Raw genomic sequence first — 21,707 nt, 5'->3', positions numbered from 1 at the left:
AAGGCACCGATAGCACCTATCCACTGAAGGCGGCTTGGGTATGCTAATTGGGCATAGCGACCAGCCGATCTTCAGCTTAGCTTTCTCGGTTACCTTTTTGGCATCCGCCTTCAGTAGTCTGAGGTAGGCTACTTGGGTGCCAGAGGGTCCCTCTCTAAAGCGCACAGAGGCCCGCTCGATTGTGACGTCGCATTGCTCCTTAACGGCTACGACGACATCTTCTGCGGTCGTGAACTCGTCCAGATGCTTGCACTGGAGAGTCATTTCCGCCCCTAGCGACCTGACCTGGGCGCCTTCACCAAGGACCTCTTGGGCCAAGACCTTGTACACCGCACTAGATTGTGCGCCTGGCTTCAGCATCAGAAGCATTTCTCCCGTGTTGGTGCGTCTCACGCTACGCACATCTTGTCCAAGGGCCGAAAGGCTTTCGGCCGCCTTCATCGACTTTAGGACGTCGGCGTATTTGTCCTTGTCGGTTTTTAACCACAAGGCCTCGCCTCTGTCCTTGGCCTCCTTCGCGGGCCGCGGTACCTCCGGTGTCGGTGCCGGCTTCTTCCTGGTGGCCAGCGTCCAGGGGTTAACGCCCCCCTGCCCCGATCGCGCCGGATTTCTGGTACCAACGCTCTGCTCAGCGAGGTCACTCTCGCCCTCGCTTACCTCGACCAAACGGCGTCTGGCCTTAACGGTTGCACGCCGTGTGGTGTCAGTTTTTACACCCTCGCCTGGCGACTTCCTAGGGCGCTTCGCGTTCGGCGCCGTCTTACGATTGCCCTTGCCCTTGCCTTTTCCCTTCGAGGGGAACTCGGCCGCCGCTTCGAGCGACATGGCTGCTCCATAGAAGGTCTGAGTGCCTGTATCGACCTTCTCTCTTCCCTCCCTCTTGGAAGGCACTGTCTGGGTTTCTCTGTCGGACTTCTCCCGACATTCCACCCTCTTGGCATAAGCCAGCTGTTCCTGTCTTGCGACACGAACAGTTTTCCGGAGCACCAGGAGGCTCTGCTTTAACTCCTTGCTTATGTTTTGCTTTGCGCTAGTGAACTCGATTATTGAATCGAGTTGCTCCACCACTTTGCGCATCGTGGATAGTGGCCCGTCCAGTGCGTTGGTAGGGCTATTTCCTATAACTACTGGGGGGTCACTAATGCTATCAGATGCAGCACTCGTCGCTCCACTACTCTCCCCACGGGGGGAAGACCTCACCAAACCACCTCTAGCAAAGGGGTTTGGCACTTCTGTTTGTTTGTTTTTGTTTATCTCCATGTTTGAACCCACGAGTAGCGCGAGAATAAATGTCCGCCACGCCAGAGCTCCGCATTAACGTGGTAAGGGACGCTTACTGTGGGGGTTGCCCAGGTACCCCACAGGCTCCGTTAACGATCGAGCATCTTTTTCACCCCCTCGATCACTCATCCCTCGGCACGGGTCGCTTCACGCCTTGGAATTGGGGTTATGACCTATCTTGCTTTACGTGGTGACCGCGGCCCGGATCATCACAACCATCCTCCTTTACCAGGGCTTTGGACCTGTAGCTCTGGTTCTCAATAGTCCCATGTACGTATATTATTACAGACATGCTACTATTAAGATCCGTCATTCGCTAGCTGAGTTAAGCAGGTTTAGCAGGTCTGGGTAGATTTTCATGACCGTTTGTTGATTTTCTCAATTTTGGCCAATAAAAATGGATTTTTATATGAGAAAATGCAAGTTTTTCCCTTCAAAACGGTATATCTCATGATGCGCTCATATTATACTGAGATGATAAGTGTTTTTTTATGTAAAAATGTCTGACTAACGCGATGGCATTAAAATTTTCAAAATTAAAATATATGTATTGAGAGAAAAATTAACTTTTAATATTTAACTGAAAAAATCGCGTAATTGGCAGCACTTCCGCCAAAAATTAATATTTTTTTCTAGACTCCTTGAACAAATTTCTTCAAAAGCCATCTTGCGGATTGATTCTAGATAAATTAGTATCGGAGATATGATCAAAAGAAAATCAAGGGTTTTGGAAATTTTGTGCTCCCATGACCCGAGGGGTGGATCAATTGACACAAAAATTTGGGTTTTTATATTTTGCCCATAAATGAACAATTCCTCCAAATTTGGTTCAAATCCGTGAATGTCGATTTCAAGTTTGCATCTTTTTTTATCACTTCGCGTGGAATGACCCATATAGTTAAGTGTTCCAATCCAAATATGTACTATATATGGCTATTGAAGGCTACAGGTCTTCTTACAGAAGTTTCACACATACAGTTACACAACACGAGACAACTAGTACAAATAACTTTGAACTTTTTAACCGAATATGAAAACCAAGATCACCGTATATAAGGACCTTGATCTAACGGAAATACTGCTTTTCTGTTACAATAAGTTTTGTTCCGGTTCGGTCATAAATATTTTTTTTATCGATAGTTTCCAGATAAAAAGTATCCCTAAGTGTTCGGATCGGATCGGAAGATCAGAGGTGAAGCTCGTTCTTTTCTCTGTTTTCGTCTTGCGCCAAAGAATCAGGACGCTCGTCCGGATGTTTATGTTTACTTCCAGGGGCCCGGACGCCATGTCTAATGTTACAAGTATAAAACTAGTACACTTAGAAGTGTCAAAAGTTCTCAGCTTTGTTTCTCGCCATCTTGCAAACATCTAACAGCGAAAACCAAAGCTCCAACGTCGAAGACATGGGCGCAAACACGAGCGAGAACGAAAGCAGACGGAAAGACCAACATGCCACAGAAGGTAAAACTGACCATTGAGTTCTGCAAGATGACGATACAAATGAACTCATGATGAATGATGTTCATGTTTGACAATTTTCGGCGCTTTGTTTATTTCTTCATTTGCTTGAGTTCGATTTCAAACGATGTTCATCTGTTCCACTCGAACTCACGTATCTCTCATGTAAACAAAGCACCGAGAATAGACTAATTTTGTGGCGTTAGGTCGGTTGATGTAAAACCAAATTGCTCACTACCAAGAAAAAAAATTAATATGCGAGGTATACGAGAAGAGGAAAGCAGTGCGTCCATTATAGACGGCTGCAAAAGAATATATTTTTTTCTATTATTTTTGATGAATTGTAATTCATTATTTCCTGAATTGTATATTATATCCAAGAAAGGTGAATAATCTTTGGAGTTGAAAACTAAATAAATAAAAAATAAAACTAGATAAAATTCAACTTATTAAGTCCAGAAGTTGTCAAATTGTTTACAACTTTGTTGTTTTGTTGTATCAACTTGTTTCAGCTTCAGATTTTTACAAATACTAAGAATTATTTGATTTTTTCGCCAACTCATAAGACTCCAGTCTTCTCTATTAACAGAAAATTATTTAGAATGAAATAGAAGCTGTTTATGTTTATCGTAGAAAAACTTACAGCAAGGAAACTGCGGAGAAAGAAAAACGGGGGCCCTATTCTCACAGTCACGTATCCTAGTGACTAGAAGGAAATTTAGTTCTAGTCACTACGTGACATGACTGTGAAAATAGGGCCCCAGAATTTTGCTAAAAATTTTCCCGGTGTATTATGCAAACACGTCCAAAGTAATCAGAATAGGGTAGCCTTTTTGTATTTGATTATAGTGGTTTTAAACTTAGGATCATCTTTTTCGGGTTAGAAAAATCCCTATGTGCGGGGATGGGAATCGAACCCAGGTGCACTGCATATAAGCGAAGACTCCATATCAAGAAGACTGGCAACTCTGTCCAGAATCCGGAGACAGTAACAGCAACGCCACTTGCGGGTAAAGGTGGTACTTTCCATAGTGATGCACACACACACATATACATTTTTACATAAAGCTTCCTCCCTTCTTCCAATAGAGGCGCTGTAACCTCTGTCGCTTCTCGTTTGTATGGGGGAAGGAAAGAGATATCAGTCTTCTTGATTTGGAGTCTTCGATATAAGCCAGTCGCTTTTTGTAGTTTGTTTAGTTCTATGCACGGTGTTTTTTAAGCACATTTGAATTCCTTTTTCTCAAAGAGAAAGCCTTTTCGTCAACGCTCAATAACGCCGCATTCGCCCATGTTTTATTCGTAGCAGTTATATTGTTTCTTTGAGTTGTTCTTTTTGATTTTTTGTAGTTTTATATGCTCGTTGTGTATCTCTTGTTAGCTGCTTCTTCGTTAGTGTGTAGAAGTGAAGCTGACGAAAATTTACTTTATTCAGTTCCAACATATATTGAATATTGCATCAACAGCGTTCAGAGGTTATGCCGATGGAGAAAGGTATATGTTACTATGTGTTAATTGCCGCAAGGTTCTACTGTATCGATTTTATTGGCTATTTTCGGCAAATTTAAGACTAAGAAGAACGAAAGCAATAAAATTGAAAGACGGATAGGTATTCTAGAGCGAATCAGCTATTAACTTAGAACGGGAAACTAGGACTAGGCAAGCTCATGTAGACATGATCGAAAGGAAATGTGAAGAATCCTTTGCCTTCTGCTAAGTAGGAGTCTACCGCTTTCAATTCTTTCGTTTCTCTTAGTCTTAAATTTTCCGAAAATAGCCAATAAAATCGATACAAAAGGTATATTTTGCGTAATCGGGCACATTTGGCCGAGAATGACAGCGTTAGAATTAGGATGTCCGTGTATGTGGACGACTACAAAATCAATGAATTGTCTAGCTAATTTGAGCCTAATAAAGTGTGTATACGCTTCAATTAGGAGGTGTCAGGCAATCGAAATAAACACTCCTTGTAAAACACGAACTGATGATTTAATTCCAACACGGATGTGAAAAATTTCATACAATTTTGAGTAATTTTGACTCTATTTTGCACATATCATTCACTAAGGCGAATTAAGGTAGTTTTCATTTAACTACTAAAAATCTAAACAGATTGCTGAATTATTTTGAAGTAGAATATTTCTTACGTTTCAATATAATTTTTAAACGCGAATATCGCGCGCCGTTGTAGTAAATAAAACCATATTTTTGCGCTTTCTGATTGGAAATATGTACAACAATTTTGTAAATAATTCTGTAGACTGTACAATTACTAAAAATAACGAAAATAATGGATTTTGTAAAAGCAGTTATTATCCCCACCATGATTGGTCCATACAATTCGATTACAAGTGAGCCAGACTTTGACGATGGAAGTACGCAATTGTTGTTCGTTAACCGGCCCATTTCGCTTCGAACGTAAACGAAACCAATTACAAAACCGGGGGTCGTATGCGAGTGCGGCACCGGTCGTGTGTTACACTCGTGCTGGCTACAGCAGCACATCCTGTCGGCCGAATCTATCGTTTGCTGAGAAAGGGTCACTACGCCGAGCATGTCACCCGTCTGCCAGCAGTGATGGAATATCTTGTCGCCCAAGTATTGGAGTTGACAGTAAATGCTGCACGTGATAACAAATAGACCAGGATCATCCCCCGTCTGCAGTTGGTCATTCGAAATGACGAACGAATTGCTATCCGGTGTGACAATTTTCCACGGTGATGTGTTGTCCGATATCTACAAAAGAAGACCGAAAAGAAATCCAAGAAATCTGCTACCATCGAAGAGAAGAAAAGAGGTGGTGAGAAGGCCAAAAAGCCAAAGACTTCCACAAAGAAACCAGCTACAAAGAAAGCCAAAGCTGTCCCTGCAAAGGGGGTAGCAGCTGCCACTGAACAAAAGGCCACCAAACCATCGAAGGCTGCAGCGAACAAACCAAAGACCCCTATGCCAAAGAGTACCGCCGCATCTACGGAGAAAGCTACTCCGACGATCACAGCCGGCAAGAAGTAAATTCACGCGTCCCCAATGTTGCCGAAACAGTCCTTTTCAGATCTAACAAAATCTACTTGTAAATAATTAATCGTGCGCCAGATTTTTTTTTCGAACGTACTAGATTTCGATTGAAAATACTTGGCAACGCTGGCCTAATCAAACTCTCTGCCGGCACGTGATTTCCAACCCAAGCGGGAACATCTAGCATTGTCATCATTTTCAACCGAATAAAAGGCGTTTCAAATTGCGTTTAAATAATATGTAAATGATTCAATTTTTCTCAGTTTATTCAACTCTCGCTTATGTTTCGTTCCCTCCCATCAAAAAAAAATTTGCATTCCCCTTTGATTGCAATTCTGAACGTTCTTGTGGACGCGAAACCACAGCATGTATTGTTCTGTTCAGATATGTTCTGCTGATGTCGAGGTACAATGAATCTCATCAGCGTGACGCACTGTGTGGATTATGAATAAAGAACGATAAAAAAACTATCAACTAGAACCGATTAGCAGAGCTAAATGCGACTAAAAACTAAATGTTGGTTGGGTTAATATAGCTTTTCAAATAACATAATATTATTTAAGGCATCCTCTATGCGGCCCCTTTCCGAATTGATTCAGCGAATAAATTACAATATTTGCAATAGTACACAATCTTTATCTAATCATCTAACACAATAACTTCGTCAGTTTTGCTCTGCCCTTCACCGTTATTGGGAGGATCAACCTCCATCGGTTCGGCAGGCTTACTTCTGCTCGCACTGTTGCTACCCTTTGCCAGAAACTGACTGATCAGATTGCTTTTGAGTGACTCATTTATGGTCTGACCCTTCGGAACGGACATCAGGAGTTGGACACGCTTCTTCTGCTGAGGCTTTGCTTCCGCCGTTCCATTTGTGCTGCTGGAGGTTTTAGCTGTAGATGTTGCCGTTGCAGAAGCTGCTATCGCTTTCGATGAGCTGCTTGCACGCTTTATGCTCGAGCTGCTGGAAGACTTCGCAGGAGGAACGCTTTGCTTCACCGGAGTATCACTTTTCTTCGCTTTGGCAAACTGTTTCTGTTTGTCATCGGCCGAGAGTTTTTTCGTGAACTTGGCGATGCTGGACGCGGGAGCGAGTTTCGACTTGACAGCTGAGTTCGTTGGTGGCTGTAAACTGGAAAGAAAATGTATTATATAGTTTATTACTATAACAGCATTTGTTACTAGAATTTTACCGTTCCTTTTTATCCTTTTCCGCTGGGGATTCCTTCTTAGGTGGCGTCTTTTCATCGTTCTCGTCGCTCTTGGGTGGCGTTTTCTCGCCGTTCTTAGTTTCTTCCACCGCTTTTCGAACCTTTTTCTTGGTTTTGGCGATTGGCTTCAGGATAAACTGCCAGTCCGTTGGAACCGCAATATCCGCCAGCTGATACTTTATCAGCGTATCCTTGTGGACATACCAACACATTTTGTTTTGCATTGACCCTTCGTCCGGGCAGGGCCTCCAACTGGATATTTCCACGATTTTAGCCCGTATGCTATCGGGAGCGAACAGCGGAACGTTGAACTCTCCTTCATCCCTTCGTTTGGCCCAATAGGCAAGGAACTCCTTCACTAAGAACTTTTTGTTTTGTGCAGAACCATGAACAAGCTTGATCAATTCTTTAACTCCCTCATCCACCAGCTTAACCTTCTTGAGGCGTGTATCAACCGTTTCCTTATCCTTGTTGGGGGACGATTGATTGGACTCCGGATCGGCTTTCTGTGCGGTGAATGAAATCGGTTCCTCCGGATCAAACAGCATCGCACGAGCCTTCAGAATATCCCAAATGACAGACGAGCATTCCGATCGCTGGTCTCCATCCGCTGAAGCATTCTCCCAAATGCAACCAATCAAACGAGGCTTGATCTTTTCTGTCTTTTTCTTCATCTCGGCAGCGAATTCCATCTGCATGATTTTGAGCTTGGCTTTCTGCGTTTCCGGGCTGTTATCATCCATGACGTCATCTTCCGCCTGCATCTCCTCGTCGCTGAGATGTCCGTGCGGCACGAAGAAATCATTGTCCACCTCGTAGTCCTCTTCGGTGTCCACATCCTTCTCATCGTCGCTGCCATGAAGAGACTCTCCCGGTTCCTCCTCTTCCCATTCGTCATCGGAGTCGACCTCGTAGTCGAAAAATTTCTGAAAATATATTCATTGGAATCTGTCGTATTAAACAAAATTTTAAAAAATGGAGACTTACAGTATCCTGAACGAACGGGCGACGAGCTCTGATTTTGTCACTTCGCTTCCGCCAGGTTCCCTTGTACGGAGGACGACGGTTCTCCTCGAACAGAAAGTACTTGGCACGGTATCGTTTAGCGGGGGCAGCATCAGGATCTACTTCAATCTGATGGCAAACGCTTTCGTCTGAAAAATCACGAATTAGACAATCACAAGATCTACAAACGGATTCCTTCACTTACCAACAAAAATTACATCGTCGTCCTCAGTTTCATCCTCCTGTGCCACCCAGGTTCTGTCAAATTTGCCAACCGTATAGTTGGGACCCTTCAATTGTGCCAGATAAAGTTGCTTCTTATCGACGACTTCGGCATCGTTCCCATTCTCGTCGTTGGATTTTTTCAACATTTCGTCCAAACGTTTTTTTCTTTCTTCGTCCAGGGAAGTCCTGCATAACGGAGCCAGCCGCATGTCCCCTTTAACACAGAAAGGCATAAATGTTTGCTTCGGCGTATCCCCATCATCACCGAGCTGCTGTTGGTCCATAGAATTCTCATCCTCCGAATGTTTGCAATCTTTGCCGTTACTCTTTTTGACGAAGAAACTTTGGAAAGCCTGTGCAACCTTCTGCTTGCGTTTTTCTTCGGCTTCCTTCTCTTCCTCCTTTTTACGGCGTTCTTCTTCTTTCTGCTCTTCTTTCTTGCGTTTTTCCTCGTTCTTTGCCTCTAACTCGGCCAGTCGCTTTTTCTCCTTTTCATCTCTTTCTTTGCGTCTTTGTTCTTCTTTCTCTTCCTTCTCCTTACGTTTTTGTTCCTCCTTTTCCTCCCGTTCTTTACGTCTTTGTTCCTCTTTTTCTTCCCTTTCTTTTTTCCTCAACATCTCCTGTTCCTCTCGCTCCCGATGCCTAGCATCCTTTTCCTCCTGCCTCTTCCGCTTGCGCTCGTCAAGCTCCTGCTGTTTGAGAGCCTGTCTACGCTCCGCTTCCCGACGGCGAGCCAGCTGCTTCGGAGTGAGCTTCTTCTGTAGCTCCGATTTCTCCTCAGCAGTCAGCAGCGAGCGCTCCTTGGAGTTCGGAGTGCACAGCATGTAAGCATTCTCTTCGTCGTCCGCCGTATTGCCACCGTCGGAAGAATCGTCCAGACAAATACTAACGATGGTGCTGTTGTTCGGGTTCGACTTCTGATCCGAATCTCCTGAAGCTTCCGGTTTTGCGACCTTCTCCGGAGTCTTCTGAGATTCTTGTTTGGGCTCCTGCGGCTGCTCGTCCGCTTTTGGTTCGGTCTTTTCTGTGAGTTTTGTGTCCTGATTGGGTTGAGTCTTTGCAATGAATTTGTCCAGTGTTCCCCCTTTTGTTGGCTTTTTGTCCTCTTCGGCGCTTTTTGGAGATTCCTTCTCTTTAGTCGTGGATTCCGTCTTTTTGGCTGAAGCAGTCTTCTTTTTCGATGATTTAGAGGGTTTTGCGGCATCCTCCTCTGATGGCTCTGCATCCGCCTTGGTGGATTTAGGCGTACTATTTTCTTCCGCTTTTTTAGACTTCTTTTGTGAAGTTGGAGTCTTCAATAGTTTTATTTTGTCGTCCTCAGTCTTTTGAGATGCTACACGTGAAAGCCTGGCACGTCGAGGTGTTACCGCTTCAGTGGGTGCCGTTTCATTTGAGGCCACCACGGTATTATTTGTTGTAGTTTCATCTTTTTCCAGATCGTCTGCAATGACCACTATGTCGGGAATTTTTTTCTCCGGTGGTTTATCAACTAACAGAGGCTCTTCCACAATTTCCTGATCATCTTGCTTTTCGGTGGGCTCGGATTTATTTTCATTATCTGGGTCCTCCGCGGCCTTTTCTGAGTCTTTCGATACTTCTTCCTTGTTAATTTGAATACCTGCATCTTTTTCAGCCATTTCAGCTTCCATGACAAGCTCGGCCTTTTCCTGTTCATTCTCCCCATCGGACAGATCACTATCGTCAACCATAATCGGATCTTCTTGCTCGACCTCGGACTTTCCACTACTAGCTTTCTGTGGCTTACCTTCTTTCTTATGTTTCTTCTTTCCTTTGACGACCTTTTTCTTAGACGAACCCTCTTCCGTGGTGCCTTCCTTCTTACCCTTCTTCTTGCTCATCGGAAGCTTAATCATTATCTTATCATTCTTTTTTGCCGACTCACCACTACCGGCACCAACGCCACCAAGATCGTCAACCTCATCTCGGATAGGGGTCTTCGGAATATCCACCTTCACGGCAACCAGTTTCTGATCCTCTTTGCGAATATCTACCAAATCGGTACTATTACTTTCATCGTCCAGAACCACCAACGGTGTAATCGCACCAGCATCTTTCACATTCTCCTTCACCTCCGAAATACGACCGATTTTGGCAGCCCGAGCAGCGCCACCTCCATCACCAGCCGTATCCACAGACGGCTTGCGTTTGCGGGATTCCCCGGTCTTCGGCGCGGTTGGTGTTACCGGCGAACCGGAGAGAACCTGTAACGGAAAAGATACAAGCATTAGCTAGAACGGACATTAGTTCTATGGTTCATAAGTGTCTACGTGTCCAATTTCCAATTTTTCGATGTTTGGTCGAACGCCGAATGTCGGATAGGTTGTCTGATCGAATGTTCGATTCGCCGAATGTTATTTTGCCGATACGATCGATTAGTCGAATGCTCACTTGACTGTTTTTTAGTCAAATTTCAACTTGTCCAAATGTCCAAACGTCTATAGGATAAAGGGAAGATCGCAACTCGAGTGCGACGATTGCGCTGCTCTTTGAGGATCAACAAGAATCGCTAAGAGAATGCGTCGCTCAGCTCAAAGGTACTGCAATAAAACGTACAAGGACGTGGATGAGCCATTTATCGACCTGGAGACACTATTTAACGAAACTAAAATGTGTACTTGGTTGTGCTGGTATTGAGGAGCCTCCTTGATGGAAGGAAATGAATAGTATTATATTACCAAGACAACCACGGTAACCCTTAGCAACGTGCTTGATGTGCCGCGCTTTGAGATAAACCTGCCCAACTTCGAAAAAGTAAGGTACCGCATTAGCAGTTAATGTTTCAAACTCTACATGGTGAGAGCATTGAAGGAAGTGCTGATGGTAACAAGAGATCACCACACGATTATTCGGGCATTATTATCCCCATCCATTTGGAGAGGTGTTCAGAAGAAATGGACATCCCTTCCACGACTCATCAACACTACCGATGAGCTCATTGGTGGCAGTGCAGCTGTCACCCGTTGATGCTAGAACAGCCGGATACTAGAGATGAGCGAGTACGGGCATTTTTACCCAAAACCCGACCCGAACCCGTGGGAATCCGGGTGGGTTCGGGTTTTGTTATCACCGGATACGGGTACATTAAAAATATTTATTCCGGGTAAGGGCCGAGTCGGGTTTCTTCGAAACACTTATCTTCGTAGAAAAATATTCAAACGCGCATATGAGGGGGGAGAGCTACGCACAAAAATTGATGAGCTGTTCGTCGCTGCTTCGGATATTGATCATTATGTTATTGTTCTGACCAAAACGTGGCTAAATGATGAAATCAATTGGCTCAAACTATTTGGCTCAAGGTACACGGTATATCGTAATGATCGCGATCCTAATAGTGCAGGGAAGAAACGTGGTGGTGGTGTGCTCATTGCAGTCTCCAACCGAATCTCATCCAAACCCAAAAATGACACCCACAATCTCGAACAACTCTGGGTAAATATTGATGGCAACTATACCAATCTCTGTATGGGAGTTGTGTAAATTCCCCCCGATTCCACAAGTGATGTAGAAATTATTCAGAAGCACATAGACTAGACTGCCCAGAAAAATAATGAATTTTTGAAAACTCAATCGGCCCCTGAGTCGATTCCTAGTCCCACCAGGAGTACTTGCTCCAAATTTGAAGCAAATCGGACAAGTCTAGCTACCGGACCAACGTGCCGCAAGTTTGTATGGGATTTTTCGACAATTTACATGGAGAAAACCCTCTTGCTCACATTTTCGCCGCTAGGTGGCACTGTATACATCGGATTATCACCAAAAGTGAAACTTAAGAAGATAATTTTATTATCTACAACTTTGTTGAAGACTGCAAAGCGATCCGACTCCAATAGGAAAAGTTATTAAACTTTTAACGAAGTGATGTCTGAGTCAGTTTTGCATGGGGCCTAGCAGTGCATGATAGTGTATCAGTACTAGGTTCTAACAGACTAAACATTTTTGTGGATTAATGGTTAGATTTAGCCTAATAGTATGTTCGGAAGAATTGCAGTACATAATACGAGTTATGTTTTGGTTAGAAAATTTTAGTTCAATCTGTGACCGCATAGATGGCGTCAACACTAACTTTTCAACGAAGTGAGATAGAAATTAGATGTCTTCTACAAAGTTGTAGAACAAGAATATTGCAGTAATTCTTCCAAACATCTCGATATTCTATCTCTCTCCGTTGAAAAGTTAGTGTTGACGCCATCTATGCGGTCACAGATTGAACTAAAATTTTCTAACCAAAACATAACTCGTATTATGTACTGCAATTCTTCCGAACATACTATTAGGCTAAATCTAACCATTAATCCACAAAAATGTTTAGTTTGTTAGAACCTAGTACTGATACACTATCATGCACTGCTAGGCCCCATGCAAAACTGACTCAGACATCACTTCGTTAAAAGTTTAATAACTTTTCCTATTGGAGTCGGATCGCTTTGCAGTCTTCAACAAAGTTGTAGATAATAAAATTATCTTTTTAATTTTCACTGTTGGTGATAATCTGATGTATACAGTGCCACCTAGCAGCGAAATGTGAGCAAGAGGGTTTTCTCCATGTAAATTGTCGAAAAATCCCATACAAACTTGCGGCACGTTGGTCCGGTAGCTAGACTTGTTCGATTTGGCTCAAATTTGAAGCAGACACTCCTGGTGGGACTAGGAATCGACTCAGGGATGGGCCGATGGGTGTCATTTTTTTTCTGTCACTCTAACATAGACTCCGCACTGAACATCGCAATTTCCATTGAACCTAACACCTCAATCTACTATTTGGTGATTACAACCAACCTGGAACCTGAAGCCGTGTGGTATCCGGTGGTGACTGAAATCTCTTGCAGTATTTCAGCAAAGAATTGACCCACTGGGTTTCTGTTCCCATGACGTAAGAAGCGACTAACAACAGTTGTGCTGTCAAATGGTAAGATAACATCGTACTCACACGTACGTACTACTGCCTTCACGTAAGTCTATCGATGACATTTGATCGTAAGACCAGCGTCGGTTGGATGCTAACAGCTTTCTGCTGTAGCATCGGAATGAGAGGGTGCCAACGGACGAGCCTCAAAACCCGAACCGTAAAATTTATGCCCCAATTCAAGATGTGACGCGACCCGTGCCGAGGGATGAATGACAGAGGGGCATCAACACTTCGAACCCCAAATCTACGTAAAACAAGGACTGGGATCCGAAGTGTTAACAAATACCAAGCCGCGCACGGAACCTGTGGGGCACCAGGGCGCACCCCAGAGTATTTTTGCCTTTACCCTGTCAAGCGGGGCTCTGACAGGGTTGACTTTCTTTCCCTAGCTACTCGTGGGAACAAAACGGAAAACACTAAGAACACTGTAAACAGGAGTTTGGCGATGAAGGTGGTGAACCACTTTGCCAAAGGGGGTTTGGCGAGTTCTCCTCCCAGAGTGGAGGACAGCGGAGCGACGGTGGCTGCAACCAACAGCACCAGAGCCTCTTCAGTGGTGGTAGGGGATAGCCCTATCAACATGTTCAGCGGGCCACTACCCGCGATGCGGGTGGCAGTCAAGCAACTCGATAATATCATCGAGTTTACAAGCGGAAAGCAGAACATCAGCAAGGAACTGAAACAGAACCTGCTGGTGCTCCGCCAGGCTGTTCGAATCGCAAGACAAGAACAGGACGCTTATATCAAGCGGATGGCGGGAAGAGAGAAGGTCGATAAAGGCGCCCAAACTGAGGCCTTCAGCTTCCTTGGAGGAGCTACTATGGCCCAAGAGGCGATTGATTTTGCCTTGACGGCCAAAGAGGCCAAAGACGAAGGTGCGCGAAGCAACACCAAACGACGAGCAAACACAAAGGCCAAACGTCGTTTGAACGGTGCAGACTGTGGTGCCATCGGCACAAGGGGGCGAGAATCCCTGGCAGCTGGTCAGCAGGGCTAAGCGGAAGTCGAACGCACCTCGACCCGCAAAGAAGGTCAAGGACAGAGGAGAGGCTCTGTTGGTGAAAACCGACAAGGACAAGTATGCCGACGTCCTCAAGCGGCCGAAAGCCTCTCGGCTCTACGACAGGATGTGCGCGGCGTTAGACGTACCAAGACCGACGAAATTATCTTGGTGCTGAAGCGAGGTACGCAAAAAGTTGGCCCAAGAGGTCTTGGGTGACGGCGCTCAGGTGAGGTCATTGGGTGCGGAAGTGCAAGCAACTGGATGAGGTTACGAACGCAGACGTCGTCGTCTCTGCCGTTATGGAGCAGTGTGGCACAGAGATTGAGCGATCCTCTGTACGCCTAAGAGAGGGACTCTTTGGCACGCAGGCAGCCTATTTCAAGCTACCGGTTGCGGAAGCCAAAAAAGGTCATCGAGAGAGGGAAGCTGAAGATCGGCTGGTCAGTATGCCCAGTAAGCATACCCCAGCCGTCTTCAGTGGACAGGTGCTATCGGTGCCTAGAGGCCGGCCATAAGTCCTACAACTGCAAGGGTCCAGACAGAAGTAAGTTGTGTCGTCGCTGTGGTGAAGAGGGACACAAGGCGCAGAAATGTGATGCGGTACCAAAATGCCTTATCTGCGCCAGTAAGAAGCAAAATATTATGGGTGGACCTTCGTGTCCCTTCGGTGAGGCCAGTAAGCAGAAGCCGCGCAAGTAACACAGCTGAATCTTAAACACTATGCACCTGCCCAGCAGCTGCTGTAGCAGTCGGTCTCGAAGTCGAGGACAAATTTCCCTCCTATCCGACTCGGACAACGTCCCTGCTGATAACGGTAATTGGGTGGCGGATGGGTCTAGGAGGTGGCAATTTGTACAACGGGACGGTTCCCGGTCCAAGAGGTGGAGTACACTCCTCTGCGGAGGGAGCCTAAGCGGAGATGAGCTGGTAGCTGTCCTACAACGCGCGTGCGACGCCACCATGTCGAGGAAAACCCTGCCAAGAAATGGCAGAAGCCCGGTGTATTGGTGGAGTGCCGAGATTGCAGCCCTACGATCAGCCTGCCTCAAAGCTAGACGTAGGACGCAACGAGCCTGCACCAAGGAAGTAAGAGCGGACCGCCGTGAAGTGTTTCGAACTACGAAATTGACCCTTCATATTCGTATTCTATACTGTGCGTGACACTTGATGTGAAGAAAGCATTCAACAGCGGCTTAGTCTGCTGGTGAGCCTGTACCGGGTCTTGGAAAGCTACTTCCAGAACCGCGTACTATTATACGAGACCGATGCCGGTCAGAAAAGCGTTCCGATTACCGCAGGAGTCCCGCAAAGCTCGATTCTGGGCCCGGTATTATAGAACCTTAGGTATGACGGGGTTCTGAGACTAAAGTTGGTGGTCTACGGGGAGTCAATCCCCGAGGTAAAACTGACTGCAGCACACGCGATCAGCACTGTGGCGGAATGGATAAGCGCGAGAGGCCTGGAGCTCGCTCAATATATGACGGAGTTAGTTATCGTCAACAACCGCAAGTCGGTACAACATACAGTTATCCAAGTGGGAGAAGTCGTGATCACTTCAAAGCGGAGTTTGAAGATTGTTTGGGGTCATCATAGATGACAAGCTGACCTTCGGCAGCCTCGACTATGTGTGCAAGAGGGCTTCGACGGCTGTTGCGGCATTATCGAGGATGATGTCCAACCGCTCTAAGGTGTGCGCCAGTAGACGTAGGTTCCTGGCAGGCATTGCCGTTTCTATCCTTAGATACGGCGGCCTGTCCTGGGCGAGCCTGGGGTTAACCAGCTACCTTCCGATACTGGAGAGCACCTACCGCTTGATGTGTCACGGTATCACACGATGCATCCTGCGTGATGGCGAGCATGATGCCAATCGGGCAGGTCATCCGGGAAGACGAGGCGTGTTTTGGCTTCGGTCGCCAGATGGCAGCGTGAGTGGGATAACTCCTCGAAAGATAGGTGGACCCACCGGCTGATACCTAACATATCGAGATGGGTGGGTACACCCCATGGGGAAGTTCGCTTCCATCTGACACAATTCCTGTCAGGCCATGGCCGTTTCCGACAGTACCTCCACAGGTTTGTGCACGCGGAGACCCCCGTCTGCCTTGACTGTCCAGGTGTTGACAAAACTGCGGAGCACATACTGTTCGTATGTCCTCGTTTCGACATCGACAGAAGAGCAATGCTAGACGTCTGCGGCCGGGACACAATCCCTGATACTCTTATTGAGAGGATTTGTCAAGCGGTGAAGAAGTGGAACGCAGTCTTGACTGCAATTACATTCTTCTGTTATGCCAAATGACCTTCACTGAGATCACTTAGCAAAATTATGCCAAATGACCGTTTTCCAGAAGTTAAAAGTAATTAGGCCAAATGTCCGTTATACCAAATGACCTTATGCAAAATAGCTCGCTTCCTATTCCGTGAGTACCTCCCACGCTTCGTGAGGGGATATACCGGCCTCTTCATTTCCGGCGATGCACCAATAATGTTTCTTTTTTTTCGAGCGTTGTCCTACTGGAACTGTGGAGCTAGGTTCTCGGAAGGGTTCCCCGTCAGAATCACACAGTACAATCTCAGACGAGACAGGCAATGGCGCCCACTAAAACACTGCTTTAGGCCAATTGTAGCGGGCCGTGATTCTGAATGTGATATTCATTGTACGGTTCAGATATGTGCGGGGGTAGAGACATCGCGATCACGTGTATCATCTCGAACGGCTCGAGCGTTTGTACTTTAACATGTTCAATCGCGTGTGCGTTTATATGTCGCGTGTGCTAACGTATATGTAACTTCGCGTGTATAAATTCTATTTTATAAACCTTTGCCTTTCGCATATTCGCGTGTGTTCTTGGATGATCGCGCACGGACCGTGAATTACTTTTGGTGAACGGCTCAGATGTTAGAAGAAAGTGAGATCTTTAACGTCACTGGAGCTTCCGGTCGCCATGGAATGTGTTGTCAAGTAAATATGAACTTTATTTTTTGACTGGTCCTACTGAATGTATGGACCTAAGTTACTAAGACAGAGGGTAATAGTTTCCGGACGTGACTGATACATGATCGCGCGAACACGGACGTTTGTAGGTTCGCGTTTAAGACAGCGTTTGAAATTTCGTAAATGCTAAAACGTTCACCTTATTACCGGGGTGTTATTAAGATTGCGCGATCACGGGCTTAGCTGTGCGTTGTTGATTGCAAAGGGCTTAAGCATTCGTATGTTGACGTGTTTGTCGCGTGTGCTCGCGTGCACAAAAGTGGATTTCGTAACCGTGTGGCCATTCATATATTTGCGTGCGTTCTTGGATGGTCACGAGGACCTTCATTCTTATATTTAGTTTTCGGTGTACAATCCACATTCTTACAGGGAGAGAGTTACCCCATGTCACTAGAGTTCCCGGTCATGTCGCCATATGTCGTCCAGTGGATATGAAAGCTTTCTTTTTTAATTAGTCCAATTGAAGGCATGAACATAGTCTACTGATACCAAGCCCGGAAGTGACCGATTCAGGATTGTGCGAGCGCGGGAGCTTTTAGGGTCACGCTTGAGACCGCGTTTGAAAATTTATGAGCGCTGAGACGTTCATCTTATCACCGGGATGTTATATTTGCGAGATCGCGGGTGTATGTGCCGTGGATGGTCGCGAAGGGATCAAGCATCTGCATAATAAGGTGTTTGTCACGTGTATGTGACTTTGCGTATAAAATTTCGATTTTTTAATCATGTAGCATGTATTCTTTAATGCTCGTGCGCGGACCGTGAATCTGATGCTTAATTTTTAGTATTTGGTACAGATGGTAGAAGAGAGTCAGTTTCTTCATATCATTAGAGTTCCAGGTCATGTCACCATGGAACGTGTTGTCTAGTGAATATGAGCGTCATTTTTTGATTGGTTCAACTGAAGGCATTAGTCCAGTCTGCTAGGACCGATGTTAGACTTCCGGACGTGACATGGAAGTTTATAGGCGCTACGTTTACTTAACTACCGGGGTGTTTTCATGTTGACGAAATCGCAGGCGTAAGTATGTGTAAATTATTGCGTTTGTGACCAAATCTGTGTTATCGCGAAAGCCACGAGCGTTTGTACGTTTGCATCTATAAGAGTATAGATAAAGTATAGTAAATTGTTATTGTTATTGTTATTTATCAGTGTGCAATCGGGCTGTCTTAACAACCTATTTCTGCAAACTATGTGCATTAACTGTACACTAGAGTGACAGAAAAATGACCCCCATCGACCCACCCCTGAGTCGATTCCTAGTCCCACCAGGAGTGTCTGCTCCAAATTTGAGCCAAATCTAGCTACCGGACCAACGTGCTTGAAGTTTGTATGGGATTTTTCGACAATTTACATGGAGAAAACCCACTGGCGAACATTTTCACCGCTAGGGGGCAGTGTATACATCAGATTATCACCAAAAACTTAAGAAGATAATTCTATTATCTACAACTTTGTTGAAGACTGCAAAGCGATCCGACTCGAACAAGAAAAGTTATTAAACTTATAACGAAGTGATGTCTGAGTCAGTTTTGCATGGGGCCTAGCAGTGCATGGTAGTGTATCAGTACTAGGTTCTAACAAACTAAAGTTGAAAAGTTAGTGTTGGCGCCATCTATGCAGTCACAGGTGGAACTAAAATTTTCTAACCAAAACATAACTCGTGTTATGTACTGCAATTCTTCCGAACATACTATTCAGCTAAATCTAACCATTATTCCACAAAAATGTTTAGTTTGTTAGAACCTAGTACTGACATACTACCACGTACTGCTAGGCCCCATGCAAAACTGACTCAGACATCACTTCACTAAAAGTTTAATAACTTTTTTCAACAAAGCCGGATTGACTAGCAGTCTTCGCCAAAGTTGTAGACAATTAAATTATCTTTCTTATTTTCACTTACAGTGATAATACGATGCATACAGTGCCACCTAGCGGTGAAAATGCGAGCTAGTTGATTTTCTCCATGTAAATCGTCGAAAAATCCCATACAAACTTCAGGCACCTTGGTCCGGTAGCTAGACTTGTCCGATTTGCTTCAAATTTGTAGTAAGTACTCCTGGTGGGACTAGGAATCGACTCAGGGGTGGGCCGAGTGAGTTTTCAAAAATTCGTTATTTTTCTGGGCACTCTACTGTACACCTACCGTCTCACCATCGCACTTGACAGTGTGTGCAGTGCTTTATGGTCACACCCATGACCGCGCACCCGGCTTCCCATGAGCGTTTTGGCGGCTCAGAGGCTGTCCTTCCCTGTTGCTCAGGGATACATTGCTCCTAAACGCATCCATGCATGCAGGCATACATACGGGCTTACATACATACATACATACATACTGTGTCGAGGAGCCACGGGGTTCTAAGAAAGAAGAGGTGCAAAAGCACAATCCCCTCCCGAAGTAATACTCAACGGTGGTATTTAGACTCTGTCGGTCGATCGTCTCACAGAAGAGATCTCTTTCATCGAATCCTCAATTTCCGTCGGAACGCGTATGAGACGCTTAAAAACTTCTACTGGCTCGAATATTAACTATGTGAAAAGGACATTATATATCACATTAAACATATTCCCTAATCCTTGCCCTAATCATATAACCAACTAAAGCTGTCTGTCTATTCTAATTCAGAAACGCTAATGATGTTGATGTGACCATCAAGAATACGTCAGAAAACCTTAATTGACCCCCTTCGACACCAGTTTGACCTTTCCAAGCCGTAACGTATGCGGCAGCGTGAAAACTGCCGAAGTTGAGAACGGCTTGCAGCACACTTCTGATGTTGCTCCAAATGTATGTATTAATACGCCATTAAACTGTGGAATAATATCCGCAAAAGTCAATCCACGTCGACCCGCCAGTCGGCAACGCCAGCATGCACAGGCTAATAGTTAAGCGTTAGTTAGGGCTGGTGCAAAGTATGAAGAAAAAAGCACTATGTGAAAAAGGCCCATAAGCCCTCTCGATTTCCTCAATGCACCACTATCGAGGCGTAATGCAATAACCATCTTACAGCAATTGCCTGTCAGAGGCTCTTTAGCATTGATGCACGCAATATCCTTGACGATGGTTGCAATTCCGTCAAACCCGTTAACCTAGGGGAGGGAATGTAATTTGTAATTTATTTGTAAGCGAAAAGTAAACTCGTAAATTACAAATATTGTGCATCAAGTCAAAGAATATAAAAAAACAAAAAATCTGCTCAGCGCTTTAATTAGCACACTATCATCAGTAAACTAAAAACCGATTACTAGCCAGACCCAGGTAAGGCAAATTTGTCCAGTCTAACCGAATAGAAATGTACAATAACACAGCAATAATTGTACCTGTAACAGCACAGTAATTTTACAATGATTTACAATATTACTGTTTATAACAATAACGTTCACGTGAAACAATAAAGTTACGTTTCTACAGCAAATTTCAATGAAAAAGTAGCTATTTATGTATCTCGAATAAAATTAAATAAATTAATTATTGACAAATTTGAAATTACATTTACAGTTAATCTACATTATTTTGAACATGAAACAATTTAAAAAAATAAACATATAATATAGTGTTTTATAATTGTTAGAAATTTTTTCATTGTTAATATCTGTTCAGGTAGCTAATTTTTGTACTAATCTACCTGTAGATCAAATGACTTACATGTCTGTTTCGTATCAATTGGTAATGCTAATTGACACGAAACAGACATGTAAGTTATTTGATCTACACGTGAAAGGTCCGTAAAAAGGGATGATCAGCAATTTTCACTACAAATATATATTCCTTCGAGACCTTATTGCCGCTTTCGCAATTTAGATATAGAGATAGGAAAGATTATAATTATCTTTCCAAAAATTAGATGGTGCAGTTTTCTTACAACATTAGTAATAATTTATATACTTAACATTCTACTTACTTGAAACGGAAGCCGGCTCTGTTTCAGCTTTTTTCCAGCCGCGGAAGGCGAGAGCTTACTCTCACCAATTATCACCGATTCCATCATAACGACCCACAGCCGGTCCTTTTCTTGAACCTTTCCTCAAACAGGCAAATTTCGCTCACTACTTGTTATCGTTCACGGTCTTCTTTTTCTTCTCAAACCGAACTGCACCGTGCAGGACTTTTCTTCGGTCTTTTCGTACAGCTGCCAAAAATTGACCCCTGGCAAAACACTCCCAAAACTAGACAAACCCGATCTCGGTCGCAACCGAAAACACTTCGTATCGATCCCAGTTGGTAAAACGGATGTACCAGCACACTTTTTCGCTAGTAATTAGTCCACTTTAGCCGGATATTTGCAATTAATTTTCACCGATCACAAAACTGCGTGTTATTACTTTACGCTGGCACCGGACTGTGGATGGATTCCGCGTTTGACAGTTCAAAAAGAGCGCGGTTTCCAAAATAAACACCCGCGAATGAACACTCGCTCGGGGATGAACGCTCTCGGTCCTGGCTAGAGCGTTACATACGTTAGTAAACGTAACGGTCTAAGGAAGGCTGTAGGTATTTAGGGATGTTCAGTAGAGTGGGACATGGTTGTGCTACTAGTTTAGATACATCGTCTAACTAGACACCCAGTTGATGCTAGTTACTG

General features: G+C 44.6%; 2 protein-coding genes across 2 annotated transcripts; one reads left to right on the top strand and one right to left on the bottom strand.

Moving 5' to 3' along the window:
* Positions 1-2,730: 2,730 nt before the first annotated feature.
* LOC131680935 (histone H1-like) lies at positions 2,731-5,751 on the top strand. Its single transcript, XM_058961651.1, has 2 exons — positions 2,731-2,742; positions 5,485-5,751. The coding sequence occupies exons 1-2, from the start codon at positions 2,731-2,733 to the stop codon at positions 5,749-5,751; spliced, it is 279 nt and encodes a 92-aa protein (XP_058817634.1).
* Positions 5,752-5,987: 236 nt separating this feature from the next.
* On the bottom strand, positions 5,988-21,471 carry LOC131685235 (chromatin assembly factor 1 subunit A). Its single transcript, XM_058968821.1, has 5 exons — positions 21,027-21,471; positions 8,176-10,417; positions 7,953-8,119; positions 6,948-7,891; positions 5,988-6,886 (listed from the first exon to the last, which is right to left on the bottom strand). Exons 1-5 carry the CDS (start codon positions 21,111-21,113, stop codon positions 6,394-6,396), a joined length of 3,933 nt encoding a protein of 1,310 aa, XP_058824804.1. The 5' UTR covers positions 21,114-21,471; the 3' UTR covers positions 5,988-6,393.
* Positions 21,472-21,707: the final 236 nt, after the last annotated feature.

The sequence above is a fragment of the Topomyia yanbarensis genome, chromosome 2 (assembly GCF_030247195.1).
Source record: "Topomyia yanbarensis strain Yona2022 chromosome 2, ASM3024719v1, whole genome shotgun sequence".
In the NCBI taxonomy this organism is placed as follows: Eukaryota; Metazoa; Arthropoda; class Insecta; order Diptera; family Culicidae; genus Topomyia; species Topomyia yanbarensis.
The sequence above is the reverse complement of the archived record's forward strand: the minus strand, read 5'-3'. Positions and strand labels throughout refer to the sequence as shown.

Excerpts from the sequence above, each read along its gene's own strand:
- LOC131685235 (XM_058968821.1), bottom strand. The coding sequence starts at position 21,113 with ATGATGGAATCGGTGATAATTGGTGAGAGTAAGCTCTCGCCTTCCGCG. Across the intron at positions 10,418-21,026 it reads AGAGCCGGCTTCCGTTTCAA|GTTCTCTCCGGTTCGCCGGT; the intron begins GTAAGTAGAATG and ends TTTCCGTTACAG. Across the intron at positions 8,120-8,175 it reads CGACGATGTAATTTTTGTTG|ACGAAAGCGTTTGCCATCAG; the intron begins GTAAGTGAAGGA and ends GTGATTTTTCAG.